General features: G+C 36.1%; 1 protein-coding gene across 3 annotated transcripts in view; it reads right to left on the reverse strand.

The window, feature by feature from the left end:
• Nucleotides 1-19,692, reverse strand: part of LOC150088045 (gamma-aminobutyric acid receptor subunit beta-like) — an 863,205-nt gene that overhangs the window by 46,325 nt on the left and 797,188 nt on the right. Inside the window, exon 9 of one of the 3 annotated variants that reach the window (XM_090369307.1) lies at nucleotides 18,383-18,581. The exons of the other annotated variants lie outside the window; for them this stretch is intronic. Coding sequence (XP_090225433.1) covers nucleotides 18,567-18,581 — 15 coding nt within the window. The 3' untranslated portion in view covers nucleotides 18,383-18,566. Of the gene's footprint in view, nucleotides 1-18,382; nucleotides 18,582-19,692 lie in introns of those variants that run through there. 3 annotated transcript variants of the gene reach the window in all.

Below are 19,692 nucleotides of genomic sequence, written 5' to 3' on the forward strand. Positions count from 1 at the left end.
GATATCTAATTTTATTTTAATGTTAGTATATGGTCCACCACACAGAGCTTATCTAATGAACCAATCCCAACAGAATGAGACTTCAGCGCAGCAAAAACACTGCTGGCAATAGACAGCATTGATTAATCATGAACAATTAGTCATTCCTGTCTATTGTCTAGAAAGCATTAGGCCCTTTTGATTTATCTGTAAGGTCTTATAACTGCTTCCTTTTCTATAAAGGAAGAGAGGGAGATTTGAACTTCATTCTTTAATGGATTCTCTTCTTCTAAACATGAGGAAACATAATAGGACTGATATTACAGTGAGAGCCCTCATTTTCCTTATTTTTCCAGGTCATGTTAATCGACAAATTAATTGTTGATGGTTTTGTATACTAAACAAAATGAGTATTTAGAAAAAATCCAATGAGTATTTTGAACTGTTTTGTTTTCTGCTTAACCTTTACACATCATTGCTTATTCAAACATATCAGAAGAGTCGATATGTAGAGAACATTGTAAAATTAGCTCTACCATTCAATCATGTCATAATTGTTTTTTTCAAAAGCACCCTTGCATGCAACTTATTCCAAAGTTCCACAACAGTGTACCCCGAAGGTAAACTTCATGAATCTGGCTACTCTTCTTCCCTAAGATATTATGGCTGTGCCCTCTGGTTCTTGTTTCACTTATCAGTCATAATATTCCTTCCTCATTCATTTTACTAATCCAACAAGGTCTTACACACTTCATGAAATCCCTGCTAAGGTGTCTAATTGCTAAGCTCTGAAGGCTACATCTTCTAAGTTGTTTTTCATAGGGATAATGCTTGGCCTTCTTAACCAGTCTAGTTGCCCTTCTTTGAATCTACTCTAGAAGTTCTGTATCTTATCAAGTATTCTAAGTCTGAAGGCACAATCGTGTTATAGAGAGGGATAATAAACTCATTCGCTTTACTTGCAGAATTCCGAAAATCATAGAATTCCATGTCCTTTCTTAACGTCTGTTTACACTACATGGCTTCCAATATTGTAATTTACAAGTCTTTCTCATTCTAAATATTTTATTTCTCTTCCGTTATTTATAAACTACTCTCGAGTTTCTCTTGCTGAAGTACAATACTATAATACTTTGTCTTTGGCAGTAGTAGACTTCAGTTACCACTTTTAGCTCATACTTGCAGTCTGTTCAAATCCCTTTGAAGCAGCATAGTCTGGTTCTGATCATTAACCACCCTCCCAACCTTCACGCCATCAGCGGACTTTGATAACTTCTTGTGCACCCTTCATAAATATCATGTAAAAAGATAAGAAACAAAAGTCGTCCGGGCACTGATCTCTGAGGGACCTCATTTGCGACTCCATCCCACTCTGAAGAATATTCATTTATGACGACCTCTGTCTCTTTTCTTTAATTAAGCCCCAGATTCACTGATGGATCTTTCCTGTTATCGTAACCTGCTATAATTTATACAATAACTTCTTGTGAGGAACTGTATCAAAAGCTTTATTAAAATCCTGATATCATCTGAAATCCTGATATGATATGACATCAAAGTTGTTTCTTGCATCCCACTGCTTCATAATGTCAACATATTAATCTACCAGATTAATTAGTCGAGATATATATATATATAAGATTTATTTATACTTATATTTCTATCAGGAAAGAAATATCTAACATAATCTTAAAAGATTCTACTAGAGTTTGAGACTGTGTTTTTTGTCTAGCAATATATGTTTAGCATACGAATTTCTTTGTTTTACAAGGCAGCTTACAGAGGATGGCAAAGCAATGAGAGAAACAGACTGAATGAAAGTATATGACAATAATCATATACATATAATTTATGTATACACTGATTTTAATAAAAAATAAATTAAATTCACCTCCACCAGGAAGATTTCAGTAACTAACCTTAGCTATAAATCGTTGAGCTGGTGTAAGATGAGACTTGGATAAGTCTTTTTCTCAGCTGTTAATGGACAATTTCAGTTCTCCGCTTATCTTTCAGCTGGTTGAAGAATCTTCCCAGGAATATTATAAGCCTCCTTCAGTGTACCTTTTAAATTCAGCAAATTACAGATGGTGGATCTTTGGTTCCCTCTTATCTCAACAAACTAATGATCTCACAAATTTTGATGCCACTCTGCACCTTAAGGACAGCCACTGAGGAAATTTTTCTCTCTGCTTAGTGCAATTCCCATGTTCTGATAGCTTATGGAAAATAGATTTGGTTTGTTTTGGTTTTTTATGGTGCAAAGACAACTATGGTTATAATGCGTCACGTTACATGGAAAAGAGAGATTTCTATTTAAAACATAATCTTGTTCCTTGTCTTGTACTGTAACCTAGGAATCATGCTTTTGATATTAAACAGTGTTATTATTATTATTAAATTGATATGTATACGTTCTGCTTGTTCATAGTACTGCGCCTATCTTACTGCCATTGCGTGCAATAATTCATTTCTTAAAGATAACAACGAATTGTTATTTATTTATTACCAGCCAAGGCAGCAGCCTAAAACTAGTAACGGGGATTCAATAATCATGGCAATTATTTTTATAACCTAAATTAGTTCCTCAGTATTTTCTCTAGTTTCCACAACTGTTTTTCATTTTTAAAAGCCAAAGTTTTATTTTCTTCTCTCAAACGAATTTCTTATAATTAGGGTGGTTTTTGCAAATATTGCTAGAATATTATATACTGTTAGAATTTATGTTATTAAAATCATTAAAAGATTTAATTGCACTGTAAGTTATTGTATTTTAAAGCCTATTGCTAAGTCTATTTTTGTTTCAGAATTTAATGAATTCATCGAATTTTAACTAGCCGATTTTGGTAAGAAAAATTTGTACGAAAATAATTAAATAGATAGTTCACAAGAGCATATTTTTGGATAACCAGCATTAAGTTTTAATAAGATCTTAATGAAATTCTTCGACATAAATTTAATTTTCTTATTCTTATAGGCCTTAAGTTAGCCGTTTGCCTAAGCATCTCGTTTATGGGACTGGTATTCATTTTTAAGATTAATGTTGTTTGAAACCAAATAATTAGAACTCTGTGGATCTTAATAAAAAGACTTATGATAAATGTTTTAGATTGGAGAATTTACATTCTGAAATTTAATTTGAATTTAATTTTAATTATTTGTTGCCTAGACAAGTCTTGATAAATATTCTTAAGTTGTGTTTCCCAATTTCAATAATATTGCTTTCGTTGTAGGAGAATATTTTAGTGATGTTCATTTTCAGCCTTTAGACTTGCTTGCTTTTGAGAGTTCCTTGGTGCATTGTCTACTGTGGTAATAGCAAACCGAATTCATATAGTCCTCGAATTCATTTGGTCTTTATCGTACATAGCATATCTGTACAATTATGTTTTCACTGGCCGATTTTCATCTTGTGGGATGAAAATCCATTTGGAAAACCTTATTCCATCCGCCTAAGATCAGCTATCTACAACACCTATGAAGAGTCCTTTAAGAATTCTTCCGGTCTCCGACGGAATATCAACCTCGACTTCTCCAAATGAGTGGCAAGTAGCAAACCCACTGTATTGCCACGGACGACCACACTTTAAAATGCTTCTGCATTTTTCAAGGGAAGCCATTTTTCTTACTGAATTAGCTGTGGTAGTAATTTGAGTTATTAAATTAAATGTATATATCTTGATGCAAGGTTTTCCTTTCTTATGTTAGTTGTGTCACTCACGTTCTATGTACTATACAGGATGTTTCAAAAGTATGTGCAAAATTCCAGTTATCGGATCCAAACAAGAAAAAAAAATCATATAAACATGTGCCGGATTCTGAATGGTTACTGTGATATCTGAATGAAAAAATTGTTATGTAGTTTTTAAACAAGTTTATTAAAAAAAATAGAAGAATAAGCAAATATGTACCTATATATACGATGGAGAGAAAAAAATTGTTAACGCAATGTCTCACTAGGTCTGTCCACTTAAGATCTCACTCACTAGGCTTTATCTTCTATAACGTTAGTACGGAATGGGACGCTTAGTGATAATAGCCTTATGTTTTTTTATTTGAGCTGCTCCAATTTTAGTATAAATAACCATTTTTGCTAGATATGTATCTGTGCGTTGTAATTTTTTTATTATAATATTGTTGTTATTCTTTAATGATGGAGAAAAATATCTTGCACTTAGAGAGAATGATGAACTGGTTTTCAGTCAGGTGAAGAGTACAGTAATGGTTCTAAAAAGGAGTTACGAGCCTGACGGAAACATTACAATGGAAGGGAAAGAACTAAAAATGGTTAACAACTTCAAGTATTTAGGAAGCACCATCATAAAGACTAGAGAGATAGATGAAGATATAAGTAGAAGCATTCAAGCGGACGTGAATTTCTATAGGCAGACAACAGATCTGATCTGGAACAGGAACACTACTGAAATGTAAGAAGGTATATATTATATATATCATATATTATATGATATATATAATATATACCAAACCTATTACGTACCAATTGTGACGTATGCATCTGAAACTTGGAGAATGAGGAAAAAGGATGAAAGCAGAATGCAGGGGGCAGAAATGAGATTTGTGAAGCGCATAGCCAGAAAGACAAGACGCGACAAAATCAAAAATGATCTGATTAGGAAAAGAATTCAGGTGGAAAAACTCCAGAATAGGATTGGAAGGTCCCGTTTGAAATGGTTCGGAGATGTCAAGAGGATGAACGAGAGACGTTTGCCAAGAAGACTGTATGATTTACAATTAAAGGACAAGAGACCAAGGGGGAGACCAAAAATGAGGTGGCAGGACATGATAAAGTCCGATATCATTAAGAAAGGAGGAAACTGGAGTGAAATCAAAGACGGAGAGAAGTATACGGACAGGGCATGGTGGCGGGACGTCTTACGTGGAACAGCGGAACAATGACAGATGGTGATGATGATGACTTAAAGAGAAATGCAGCAGCACCGTTATTTGTTATTATGCACTGGTAACTTACACTAAACCATAGTGAAAAATATTTTCAATAGAAAAAATATAGTGGTCTTCTACCACTGACTTTTGTCGAATGTGCATCCCGTTTTTTCTCTGTTCCCTCAGTTCGCAATATATTTGATATTTTACTTTTCACGTACTTTGATTTTGGGCTGTCCATTAATATTAAACTACTGGTTGAGAAGTTCTGGAGGCAGGAGTTTTCTAGATCTAGGTGCAGTGGGCACTTTCTGCTTTCTATATTATTCTGTTCCATCTGTATCCACCCTGCATGTCAGCCGGATAAATCCAAACGGATAGGTCGTTCAATCAGAATTATAAGTCTGTGAAATAACATTGATGCATATTAGCAACAATATTATCTCACATTTTTTTATATATTAGTAAGCCCGTGTTCTTTTTATAGCTGCAGTTGAAATATTCTTTTAAATGTCACACTAGTGCAATAAATAACCAGATAGCTTTTGTTATCTGTGTGGTGATTACACAATTAAATCTGACAGACGGTCTATAACGCCGGTTAAAGAAAGCATAATTAACGTTATTTTAGTTGCAAAATAGGTGATCCGAAAAATAAATTGGCTTCTTATATAAGCTGTACTAATAGTACTTCGCGGATCAGAGGCTCGTTAAAAAATAAACATGTGTCACTTCCATTCTATGTTCCTATTTGTGTGTAGCGGGAACCAACCTTTCATATTAACGACTGCTTGATTTGTAAAAATGAAACTGAAGGATGGAAAGGGAAAGACAGAAAAAAGTGGCTCCGAATATGCCTTCAGCCATTACATCAATTAGTGGCGAACTACCCATTCCTGTTTCTCTAGAAACTAGTCATTAAAGGAGAAAGCATAGATGCACAATGGAAACAGTCAGTACGAGCTTTGAAAAAGAATGTGAATGTCCAGACATGAACAAGACTTATCTTATAATTTCAAGTGAATTAAAAGATCTTGTACATGGTTTAAAGCTTAGCAAAGTGCAATCCAGGTTGAAGGACTGAAATTTACAAATGGACAACTATATCTATATTTCGTAAACAACAAAAAGGGTTTTCTTAATACAATCTGTGACACTAAAATTGCAGTACCCTGAAGTAACAGAAATATATAACGGGTAATTTAGAGTAATGATAGCCAAGGGGTTAAGAAATTCATGATGTAGGCGCTGATGTGTGCGTGAACACATTTAATGACACAAAATGATGTTTACAATGGCGAGATCAATATGGGGTAAATCAACCACGGTTGCGGGTACATTGAGCTAAGCGTTTCAGTATTGAGTCACACAGCTGTCAAATAGTCCCATGCGGTATTTCCCACCAAGCCTCTTGCACCTGGTCTGCAGAACAACCGTGGTCTGTGCTGGCTCTCTAGTTAGCATCCAATCATGGCCCACATGTTCTCGATGGGAAGAAATCCAAGAATCTGCCTGGTCAAGACAGTACGTCCAAACCACGAAGACACTCAGAGGAAACCCCTGTGGTGTATGTTCGGGCGTTATCGTGTTGAGAAATAGCGTCAAGCACCCGGTAAAAATAAGGGAGGAGCAACGGATTTCAGAATCTTGTCGACATAGCGCCGAGCAGTCAGATTGCCGTTGACGAAACTAACAACGACCGGCTATCAAACTGGTCGCGTCCTAGACCATTACAACAATGGAGCGTGCCGTATGGCGTTCAGCAGTGGCTCTAGGATCATAGTGTTCACCACACGTGTATGCAGCGATCATTTGGCCCCAAGCAGAAGCGGGATTCTTCGTTAAAGACCACTTGACACTATTCTGTATCCCAGATGGCACGTGTGCGGCACTATTCCAGAACTGTTGATGATGGGCAGCGGTCAGGAGTAATCGACGCAAAGGCCAGTACGCACCCCCCCCCCCTTTCTGCTATTTGGCGTGCAATGGTTCGAGAGGTGAAGGGACCATAGCCAGCTGATGTTACAGATCGTTGGTTGGTAACCAGAATGGATGTAGGTACAGTGTAAACCTATCGATGGATAAAGCGATTCTTCCGTGCTCTGGTCCTCTGTCGTGTTCCACTACCCATTCGACGAACAGTCCTACCTTCTTGCAGCCACTGTTGCCAACATCTGTGTACTGTGGTATTGTCATGGCCCATACCTTCCCTTATACGACAAAGCGACTATCCAGCCTCTTGAAAGCCGATAATCCGTCCTCTGTTAAAATCGTTGAGTTTTTAATATCGGTGTGGGACATGACGTTTCGACATTCTCTGCAGTCTTCTTGCTCTCTGAAGTCGGTTCCTGTGAGAGAGAAGTTTGTTAACTGCGTCATGCATGTGTTGATTTGAACTCTACTATCTCTACCTTCATTTTTATGTCAGCCGAAGCTTCTGCCCGACTGGTCCCGTATTCCAATTATTTGTATATCGCAGCGCAATTCATCTGCCTGCTGATTTTCATACATTTTCGATCATTCCTTTGGGTGCTGTAATTTCAGTGTCACAGAGTATATTTTGCAGTGTATGATTCAATTTACTAATATAATGATATTGATGTACTACTGGATGCCCTTGGAAGAGAACAGAAGGGAACATAACAAAAATTATAGAAGCTTTTCGTCTACTCTTCGAAATTACGTCTAAAAGTAGTGTTACGCCGCAATATAAATATCGATCTATCTATACCAATCGGTTATGCTGTCCACATGAATGAATCCAAAGAGAGCACGAAACTTAAGAAAAGCTGTATGATAAATAAAAATGGCACATCTGCAAAGATTTCAAAGTTATTGGAATTCTTTTTGGTCTTAAATCTGGCTGTATAGAGTATTGGAACTTTTTGTGAGAGTAGAACAAGAGAGCCAAACCATTCATTACTAAATTAAGAGTTGTCTCTCTCTCGCATAAATATTGGAGCTAGAAAGAACAATATGATCTATAAGCCATTAGTTGATCGAAGAAGCATCTTTTTTTTACCGCCGATTTACATAATGAAGAACTTCGTAAAAGCTGTGGAATGAAATGGTGGTGGATTTCTCATATTTAAAACTAAAGTTTCCACGCATTAATGATGTCAGAATCAAAGACGGTGTATTTGTTATTTGGTAGATCAGACAGTTACTGAAAGACGAACAGTTTTAAAAAGTGTTAATTCCTTTTGAATTGGTAGTTTGAAAATCATTCAAGAAAATTCGTGAATGTTTTTTGGCAACAACAGAGCTCACAACTATAAAATCTTGATTGAGATTTATTAGAATCCTACCAAAGTCTCGGTTGCAGTATACTCTTTAAAATACATCTCTTCCATTCTCATTTAGACTTTTTCTCATGTAATGTTGGACGCGTTAATGATTAAAGTTTTGAAGATATTGCTACCGTAGAGAAGCGTTACTAAGGAAAGTGGAAGCCCATCATGATTGCTGACTTTTGCTGGGAATTGATTAGAGCAGCCCTAGATTATTACAAACGAAAAATAAAATACAAAATGATTAATTCAATTGTGCCGCTTTTATTTTAATATTTGTTAAAATTTCATTTAAAATTCGGGTGCTGAAGTGTAATCTGTCTTTCCCTACAGAACTGTCTGGTTCAAATTTTGATTCAGTTATCAATATCCATGAGACGTACCATATTTCGGAAAAAAATCAAAAGCTTAAAATGTGTTATCCACCTTATTTATTGCTGTTATTTATTTCGATTGAATTTCATAAAGTAGATTGTTATTAGGGGATTTGAGAGAAACCACCAGACACAAAAGCTTTTTAAATTGGGTGTCTCACTGAATTTAACCACACATTTACGAAAATGCACTATTTTTGTCATCTCATCTGCTTATGTGTGTGTCCCCTTCTACCTATCATTTTTGTCATTGGGGGATGTGCTCCCCAGCTTCCGGGAGGTTAGTATGCCGTGGTTTAAAGAAAGTTGCAATCCACTGGGATAGGTTAAAGACGCTTTGTATAACTGATGATAGTGCGCTTATCGCGTAAGTTAAGGTTTCATATAACTGTAGGAGAGAGAGAGAGAGAGAGAGAGAGAGAGAGAGAGAGAGAGAGAGAGACGCAGTGAAATGAAAAGAATAATATAAACCAATTCGAGTGTTTCTTGAAGGTAGTTTACTTTCCTAAAAATATATCCTTAGATATGTTTTCTGTCATATGAACTGGCATTAATATTGCTAAATATTTTTCTGTAATTCTTTATGCTCCTCTCTAGACTTTAAATGCAACAGTTTATAAAACAGATGTATTAAAATATGGTACTAGCTATTTGTATTGCTTTATTTCAGACATTTATTAATTAAAAAGCTTCTCATAATATTGTTTAATGCACGCTAAGAGGTTAAAAGAAAATTAGTTAAACCTGTTTTCTTTTTTATTGATTTTTGTAAAAAAATACACTCACTGTCAGATAAATTGTGTGAACTTTATTATAGAAACGGGACAAAGATATGGTTTTCAATAGAATGGCGCGCAGCAATATGGAGTGGGCCATTATGCACCTTGGAATTAAACCAGAAAGGCTCCAGATATCAATAATTATACTATTCCTATTCAATCAATTTATACTATTCTTATTCAATTAAATGTCTTTCCACGCCTAGGTTAACTATACTTCTCTTGTTGAGATTCAGAGCTTTTAGCATATCATGGAAGCATGTTGACATCGAACAGAAAATATCTGAGGCCGATCGCTGTCCTGATGGTATAAAGAATTACGTCATCGCTGCTCAAGAAATGGCAGAAAACTGGTTAATTTAAGTTTTAGCATGTCGTACTGCGAGATATACATAAGTTTGGACTGTATCTTCTTCCGATCTGTCAATTTTGACAAAGTTGCAGAACGCTGTAGACTATAGTGAAATTTACGAAATCTTGCCTTTCTGTGTATAAATGACTATATACTGTGAGATTACTTTCAGCAAAAACCAATGTTTCGCGGCTGCCATTAGAAATATTAGAATGCCATGGCTCATGGTGTTATGTTTGTGTCTTTATTGAATTACAGGCAGAAAACCTCTTTCACCAAAATGTCACCACACTGACTGATCTTTCTGTTATCGTTCCCCCAAACAGAATATTTTCTCATTAATAAGGATGATTCCTTGCCATTCTTTATTCCAGCTATGTACTCTTGCATATGCGCCACGAATTCGCTGTACACGGTGAAATAGAGTTGTTACCGCAATACACAATAAGAATACATCATTGCTTCTACCCGTCATCTACTAATGGTTTCTCAATGATGAATTCACATAATCTCTAAGCTTTCTCAGAAACTCAAATCTGTAAGTTGTAGCCTTTCGGTGAATAATCCGATCTGCATGCTCTGATTTTTTTTCCCTGAGTATTTCAGACTCTGAACGACTATGCGGGGGTGTGTGTGGGTATACGGGTGTACATCGATCCGTTGTAAAACACTTCGACCAACTACGTGCAGCAGGTAGGGAATTTTCACCCATTCCTCCTCCTTCACTGCATTCGCCACCTCAGCTGTAGAAGAGTAGTAGCATATTGGCAGTGTTCTGATCTGGTGTTTCAGTTCATCCCGAAAGTGTTTAATCGTAAAGTTGGATATGTTGCACTTCTCATTTCTGACACCAGGTTTTTGCATAGCTCTTTATATAAAATTATGCATTATCGGGCTGAAACATGGATAGGACTCTTTCCATAGAACTGCCAGAATGTGAACACAACATATGGCTCAAGATACTGTACGACTTGGTATTGTTGGTTGGTGGAACTACAACTAACGATCCGAGTCAGAACCACAATATTCAGCCCCACACTATGAGTCCGCATCCTTCGAACTCCATAATACACTACGTTCTTTAGGCATTCTCTACGTGCATACGCGACCTTGTGATCTGAAGTCTGTGTAGCGCGACTCTTTGCTGCACTGAACCTGTTTCTACTGCAGGATGGACTAGGCACACATCTGACTTTCGTTGGTGTAATGCGGGGCTTGTGAACCCCGCATTACACCAACGAAACCATAAAAAGGTATACAGCACAGCTACCTGGGGATCGTGGACTATATGGTTGAAGAATATTCTGTGGATAATTGCAATTAAAAATGTCTACAGAAGTGTTCATAACTTTTCTAAGGACACTGGTCGGTTTTGCTTCACTACTTTCTTCGGATTGGTGATGTTTTTTTTTTTTTTTTTTTGACTAGCCTGGCCATTTGTTTATATATATATATATAATATCCTATTTTTACATTTAAAATTAGCATTAGATATCAAATTTAATTAGTGATGTGTAGTGTTAATGGTATACTTAATCAATTAGTCATTATACGAACACGTAAGATACCATATTTTCAGTAAATATAATATAGTTGCATTCCAGGTGGTTTATATCATTTTTTTTGTGCTAACTAATAATATAGATCTGGATGGCGCAGTAGTAGCTAATATATGCTTATCTATCTAACTATCTCTTCCCCGAAATGTTACCACCTTGTCGCGGTGAGGAGGCTTGAGTATCCCGCTGACCCAGACAGCTATGCTGGCGGTAGCTAGACTACGCTAGGGCCACCCTAGCCAGACAGGTCAAAGGGTAGGGATCAAATGAAGAGTAACATGCTGGTCCTCCAGATTGGGGGTTGTGCGGAAGGCTGGTTCCCTCCCCATGTAAAAAAAATAAAAACTCATAAAGCTTATACTTATTTAAGCTTATACTTATTAAGCTTATACATATAGAGCAAAAGGAAAAAGAGACAGAGGAAGACCAAAGAAAAGATGGGTAGACTTCTTCGAGATCGGAACAGGCGGATCGCCTAATCCATGAAGGAAGATAAGATAAGATCTATCTATCTATAATACATATAGTATATATGTACATCAGATGTCATGCTAGAATTAAAAATAGAATTTAAAATTAGGATTTACCAAATTAGATCTTCATCAGATCAGTGACCAGAAAATAATGAACCGATTTCGATTTTTATTTCATGATCTTAATAGTATTAATAGTTGTGTATTAATATTAAGTATTTGTAATACTTTAATTTACTGTATTAACGTTAGATTACAACTAACAGCATGTTATTCTATTTTATTTTATTTATATTCTTTATATTTATTTATATTCCTTATGGCCTGGTGGAGAGGTACTGTGTTGTTCTCGAAGTAATCCTTCAGGTTAACTATCGCTGTTTTTTGTTGCTCTATCAGGCCCCTTCCTCCCTCTTTCCGAGCTATTGTTAGTCTCTCCACTGCTGACGACTTCGGGTGGTGTTGGCGGCTCTTGGTCGCCATTGTCCTTGTATTTCTCATGATATCTTCTAGTTCGGTGTTAGTCCAATCTACGACCCCGAAGGTGTATGTTAGTACTGGAGCTGCATAGGTGTTTATGGCTTTAACTGTGTTCCCTCCGTTCAATTTTGCTTTCAGCAGACTTCTGAAATCATCATCATTCAAAAATATCATCAGCAAATATCATTGCTGATGATATTTTTTGGTCAGGCACTTTTTGATTTCCTTGTGCTCTAACTGCTGAGCCCGCCTGCATCATCCGTAGGTATTTGTAGGTCTCCTTCTGTCATAGCTTTGATCTCTTTACCAGTCAGTAGCTGGTAGTTTCGGCCAATTAATTTTCTCTGGTGTAGTATGTGGGTCTTGCATTTTTCTAGACCAAATTCCATCCTGATGTCCTTGCTGAATTGTTTGGTGAACCGGAGTAGTTGCTGGAGTTGCTTCTTGGTTACCGCGTTGAGCTTGATATCATCCTTGTACCTCAGGTGGGTGAGGGTGTACAGGTTCTTTCTTCCTTCTTTGAGGTTATATGGTGGATAGCGGGTATAGTGCTAGACAGAACCACAGTGGGCTCAGAGCATCTCCCTGAGGGATTCCTCTTCTCATGGGGATTGGCGTGGTTGTGATGTTCTCGACCTTAAATGGTGGTATTCCATTTCGCCATTGTTTTCCTAGGAAGTTTGGCACTATCTGATTGACCTAGTAGATCTTCAGGGTCTATTAGCCAGCTAGGAGGTACGGAGTCGAAGGCCTTGCGGTAATCGATGTAGGCCGTGTATATGTTGAGGTGCTTCTTGTAGGCTCGCTCCATAACTGCGGCATCTATGGTTAATTGGTCCTTGCATCCTTTGCTCCTCCGCTTGCATCCTTTCTGCTGTTCGGCCATTATGTTCTGACTCTCTAAGTGGTCTGATACCTTCTTGGTTATGCAGCTGTTCAGGATCTTGTACATTGTTGGGAGGTAGGTGATTGGCCTGTATTTCGCCGGGTTTCTTGTATCTTCGTCTTCAGACTTCAGATATGTGACTCCTTCAGTGAGAAACTTCGGTATTGTCTCCGGGTGCCTTATCATTTTAGTGAACTGATCTGCTAGGTGCTTGTATGTGCAGGTGAGCTTCTTGTACCAGTAGTTGTGGATGTTATCAATTCCTGGGGTTCGCCAGTTGTATGTGTTCCTGATCGACTGTTTTACTTCTTCTTCTTCTCGAATCTCCCACTCTCTCATCTCTTGTATGTCTTTGGTTTTTTTTCCGTTCTACTTCTATCCAGAGAGCTGTGCTGTTATGTCTTACTTCACTGCTCCAGATATTTCCCCAGAATTCCTCGTCTCGGGTGGTCCGTTTCCTGCTTTCTCATCTTCAGACAGTTTCCTGTAGGAGGCTTTTTGGTCTTCATCGAAGATTCGGTTTATTTTCCTCTGGGAGCTCTCTTTTTATCGTTGTAGTCTCTTGCTGAGCGCGAGAAGGTTCTGCTTCAGTGTGTCCAAGTATTCTCCTGGTCTCTGATTTCTGGTCTCATGTTTGCTGTGGACGCTGTCTCTCTTGAGGATGCTGTTCACCTTTCCAATCAATTTATTACTTCTATTACCCTGTTGGTACTGGGTCAACTAACATATCTTGACTCTTAAGTCTTCTTTCCCAACCTGGCGGTTCCTTCTGTTTTCGGTTCTTCTGCTTCTGGTCTCTCGTTTGTTTTCCATTAATCCTAGTAGCTGCTATGGCAGCACAATATACGGCTGTGTGGATAGCCTCCAGCGTTGCACCATTGTTGTCAAGGTAATGTGGCATTATTTGTCTATTGAAGTGGTCTGTTACTCTCCACAGGATTTTATTTGGCCTCTGCTTAGGTATCACGTGGGTTCTTGTGGGGTACATTCCTTCGAATTCCGTTAGGGCCTTCTTCCACTCGTCTTCTATTCTGGATATCATGACTTCGTCTCTTTCCACTTCAGCTACTCTGGGTTGTATTTCTTCTTGCTCTTCCTCCTCTGGTTCCATATTGACCATATTCTTTGTGCTTTGTAATTGATCGCTCACATCCTACTTGATTTTTTCCAAGATGGCAGGAGCTATTATTATTGTTATTATTAAGCCTATATATATATTATTAAATTAATTAATAGCATTTAAATAAACTGTTCAAACCATTTTTAGTTAAAGATGAACTTAAACAGTTCATCTTTAACTAATTTTCTTGTCTTGTCAGTAAATTGCTAATCTTCTCGATAAACTGACTTAGGAATATATGCTATTGCCCTCATTGAGTTTATGCTTGATTTATGCATCTAGCTTTTATAAAAAAAAATGTTCTTTAATTTTAGTGCCAGCATATCATGTGATAAAATGACAGTATCATTTTACAGGGTGCTGCTTTAATACCTTAATTAAATAATAATAATTCATTGCAATTTATTTGAAGTGTGATGACATCCAATAGAGTATATAATAAGCTTTGTGAGTCTACTGGAATTAGTGGAATTACATTATACAAAGAAAAACAATTCGTGGGTAAGGAAAAAAAGATTTTGACTCCAGAACAAAGCCTTTCCGACGTGGTATCGAATTGATTTTTTATGCGCTATGAAACCTTTAGAAAAGATTCATTCACTCATGGGACATAAGAGCAGTGGGCATTGATCAAGTTGTGATGTTATCCCTATGAATTTCCATAATTTTACACTATAAACAAACTAAACAGTATTTCTCGTTTGAAAGATGTTTACTAATTGGCATGGTTGCTTGTGGCGCTAACAACAATCCAATAGTTTTGAGAGAGAGAAAAAGAGGTCTGCAAAGGCTTTACGCTATTGCAATCAACAACCAACTTTTCACTTAGGCGTATTAATAAACGTATTGTGTAAATGATGCAACTGCACTAACTTATGCGCTACATATTGTGTATTTAATTTTACTGTTGAGAGGCGTTATATAACTGATTTTAAATCCAGTTTACTTTGAAAGTTGTCATCTGCTGTCAGCTACTCAAAGTTTTTGTGTAATATGCTGTTTTTGTGTAATGCTGTTGTTTTCTGTGTTTTAGAACTATTCTTGTATATTTGGAGGAATGCTTTTCTAGGAACGTTAAAGGCTTTAATAGATTGTAATGATGATGATATTCAACTTGGTACTATGTTTAAGAAAAAAATGTATTTTATCTACAAATCTTACGTTACACACTTGGGTACTCATTACCGATTTTTCTCAGTTAAATGATGTGTATAACCAGATTCATAAAACGTAAGCTGTGTGATAGATCCTGACCACTCGGTACACACGTAAGCTGTGTGTACCGAGTGGTCAGGAGTGCAGTAGCACGAGCTCTTTGAGTGGACCGGGGTTCAAACCCGTGACTGTTAAATATGATTAATGTTTGCATTGATTGATTTATTGTAAACTCTACTGACCTGGTGGTCATGCAGGAGTATAAACAAGAAGATTTGTGCACTTTACGTTGGACATGCTTTCCGCTAACGCAGGTAGGTGGTCATGAATTCTGATGTACACAATGGCAACATCATTCACCACGTCACCTGCCTTATGAAGCATTCCATGGCGAGCCGCACACGCCAGGTTACCTTTCCCTCCCCAGTTGTATTGCACATGAACTGAAAACCATCCTTTTATTGTTTGCACCACTTGTAACCAATGTTTATCGTAATCATGTTACACGAAATATCGCATTTGGAAGTAGTACTGCAGTAATCAAAAGCTTTCACTGGGTGCTGTACTAATTTTCCGTAATCTGCCATTGTGTATTTTGTGTGCGTGTGTCCCACACTTAATACATCCTTCACAAATTCTACTTTGCATGCTACTGTGCACTTATATAGGTATTTTTATCGATGCCCCTGTGCGATAGAAACAGTTCCCACAATTATGGAATTTCTGTGTTTAATATCAACAACCCTTCTAGATTCATATACACCTTTCAGATGTTTGTTATTATTTACATGAAATTAAAATAGTATCTACAATTGTGTGGCCGATTATTTATAAAAATAAAATATTTATAAATATCCTAGTTATTATTATGAATGAATTGCTAAACAGCATTATTATTATTACTATCTCTAATTTAAATTACTAAAACTATATCAAATGATCATTCAATTGACGTTGACAATTCGCTAGTTACCTCTAAGCCGATTCATTTTCTCTTGATTTCTGGCATGCATATTTGTTGTTAGCAACAATATCAATTATTTATTTTGCATCAAGAGTCCCTAACTTTATTTACTTACTTTTATAATATGTATATACACGTGATTGTCAACTCAATTTGATAAATAATGTATATTTTGTATTCGTATAGTGTGTTTCATAAATTTCAGGCCAACCCGAAATTTAGGTTAAAAAAAAGATAAAAAAAAAAAAAAACTAGACAAAAAGTTTATATGAATGTGCATGAAAACTGCTTCCTCTTTGAATCATAGCTCACGAAAATACAAGGCTAAAAGTAAATGTTATTGCATCAGGAATCGATTTCAAAACTATCAGCCCACATATTTATTCAAGGTGTGCTGAGACAGCTACACCCATGAGGCAATCTGCAAATTGCTTCTATTCTAGTTTTGTGTGTTTCTTTTGTGGGATTAAATGCAATATCATATTTTCTTGTGACGGAAAACATGCAACTATCACGGTAGACCACGATGTGAAAAAGTCCGTAAAAGCTCCTTGTCATTATTATTAATTTTGCACTTTGTACTAAATTTCATATATTGGGCTATAAATGAAACTGTAAACGTTTTCAAACCCATGTTTACTATAAACGTTTATTTCAGTTTACCAAGTAGAATATAACTTTTATGAGTGTTTATTTACTGTGACAGGATTAATCGTTTTTGATATTGGATAACACAGTCTTCTCTCCCGAAAGTCAAATTCGAGTTTTTTTCCTTCCTCAAAACAGAATAACTACACTTAGAATATATGCACTTTACAGACATTGCATTTGATGCTTCATGGTTTTAATCGTCTTGAAACAAATCCAATGAATTTGTGGGCAGGTATTCTCAGAATTTTGCATGTAATAAACTATTTTGCTTATTATTATTTTTATTGCTTATTTATTAAATTTATCGTTAGTTATAGCAAAAAGGAAGAGTTTTTCGACTCATCTTCATATTAAAGTTTTGTTTTCGATTTAAGTTCACCTACCCTCTATCCTGAAATTTATTAGATAGTATAAACTAGAGCTATGGTGCCTGAAATTTATGAAACTTGTGATATTATTACCCTACTTAATATATAATTAAAAACCTTAGCCACACATTATAAGCGCTTACGAACACATTCAGAATGATGTTCACTCGCTTGAGGAGCCAAGTTTTTGCTAATATATATTCTTTATTTATGACTCTATTTCCATAAATTTAGTGAAAACAAGTCTCAGTCTTTGTCATTCTGATTTCAATTACATTATAGGTTCTGCCTCTAAGTTATAATATACGTTTAATCGCACCTGATGCTCCATATTAGCGAGTGTTCGAAGTAGCGTGTCCTTTGACAGCCGTTTTGTCATCGGTGGTGCAGTGTTTATTCTCGAACACGTTTTCTTTAAAATAGAGGTCCTGTAACAAATCAACATAAAAAAAAAAAAATCTGGCGGTCTTAAATCCTGAGATCTGAATTGTTAGACGCTTTTGAAATTATTTTATTGCCAAAGAAACGTCCAATTTCCACCATGCTAATATTCGCTTGTGACGAGTTGCTGGAAATAGTCACATATTAGCTACTCGTCGATTGTCTTACATATTCATTGAAATCAAAGATGCACACATTAAAGGAAAGGTATTATAGCATATGCTTCCAGCTATAGATGCACAAATGGAAAATATTCTACATAAGAAGTCAGCCAACGAAGCGCTTCTACAATGAACATTCTCTAATATGAAGCACTGTGTACAGTGGGTTTAGATGTGGAAGGAGACCACTTCATTTAGCATATGATGTAATTCACTTCACCTCATCAAAAACTGAGATATGTTACTACAAAAACTTTACGGAAAATAGTTCATCAATGAAGTTTATATTAATTAAACTCCGGGGGATCCATTGAGTGAATCAGTCTGTATTATTTTATCAGTTAAATGAAGTAATGTTGTTAAATTTCAGATGGACTGCCAGAGGTGCATAACTGAAAACATTTTATGACAATTAAAAGCTATATTTCATAGTCCAAATTTCTGGAAGACTTGCTCCGCTGAAGATTTACTTCTGAAACATGATTGTTAACTAAAAGGACATTCTGTCGGCTCCCTCTCGGTTTCCATTGTCTATTTGAATTTTTTCTCCATTTAAGCCCAACAGTTTTCAATTGTATTCGAGGTGAGTGCTTTTGCCCTTGACGTGTTAGAGAGAACGTAATTCATCTTCACACTTGTAAAACCTTAAAAAAATAAAATAAAAATGTATCATTACCGTCAGAAGCGAAAAGTTAAACTTTGGACAATATTTGAAATTAACGTTCATTGATTAAGAAATTCAGTTACTCACCTATCGTTCAGATTCCCTAGAGCAGAAGGTCCGAAAAGTTTAGATATTTATAACCATGATAAGGTCTTGAATAAAGTAAATAATTCTTTTAGATTTCATAGAATTTGATCCTAAACTGGCTATTGTTCATTATTGGTTCATCACTGTTATTTTACTAATATAGATTTCGAGTGTCCATGAAATTCTTACATGACTAATAACTGTCTCTTATATGAGGAAAAAACATTACGGATGCCTCAGTTTCGATGATTTCATATTTACATGTCCTTTTTTCTGTGCTTACATTCTTTATAATTAGTGAATATTGCTTTTATGTATATTTTATAGAGGTCTCTTTTTATTGTCTAGTATAAAGAACTTAGTAGTGAATGCTATATGGTCATACTGCAGTCATAGCAGTGAAGTATAAGTTGCTGGGATGCGACTGAAAGCTGAGGGATAAATAACCGGGAAAAAAGAGATTATAATATAAGCTGTTAATTACAAACCCTGAAAACAGAAGCGATATTTACTGCTTAAAACTCCAGTGATTAAAATGTTACATCTTGGTAGATTTCTTCCTTTGTCGAAAAGTGGCTAGTCCCTTGTTGCCTATTTTATCACACGCTTTTTGATATAGTTAATTTCAAGAGATGGATTATCTCAAAACCTGTTGTACAGTTCCCCCCCCCCACGAATTTTTCTTGACCTTGTATCATCTCATAAAAATATAAATTTGCTTTAAAATAAACACAATTTAAAAGATGACATACTTAGTCGTCTTCGTGGTAATTACATCCCGAACCCATCCTGGATCGAGAAGAAACCGCTATTTAGAAACATCTCACTGGAGAGTAGAACGGCAGCCAATGTTTGCAGGATCGCAAAATATAATTTTGATTTCGACTTTTGAAATTCTGTTAGCAAGGTTGATTGAATCAGTTGTTGTATGTAATTTAGATATACAAATTGTGTTTCCTTGATTCGGTAACAAATTAACAAAATGAAAAAAGAAGGTTTTTTTT

Source organism: Mastigoproctus giganteus, chromosome 3 (genome assembly GCF_048544385.1).
Source record: "Mastigoproctus giganteus isolate SK-2022 chromosome 3, ASM4854438v1, whole genome shotgun sequence".
Classification (NCBI taxonomy): Eukaryota; Metazoa; Arthropoda; class Arachnida; order Uropygi; family Thelyphonidae; genus Mastigoproctus; species Mastigoproctus giganteus.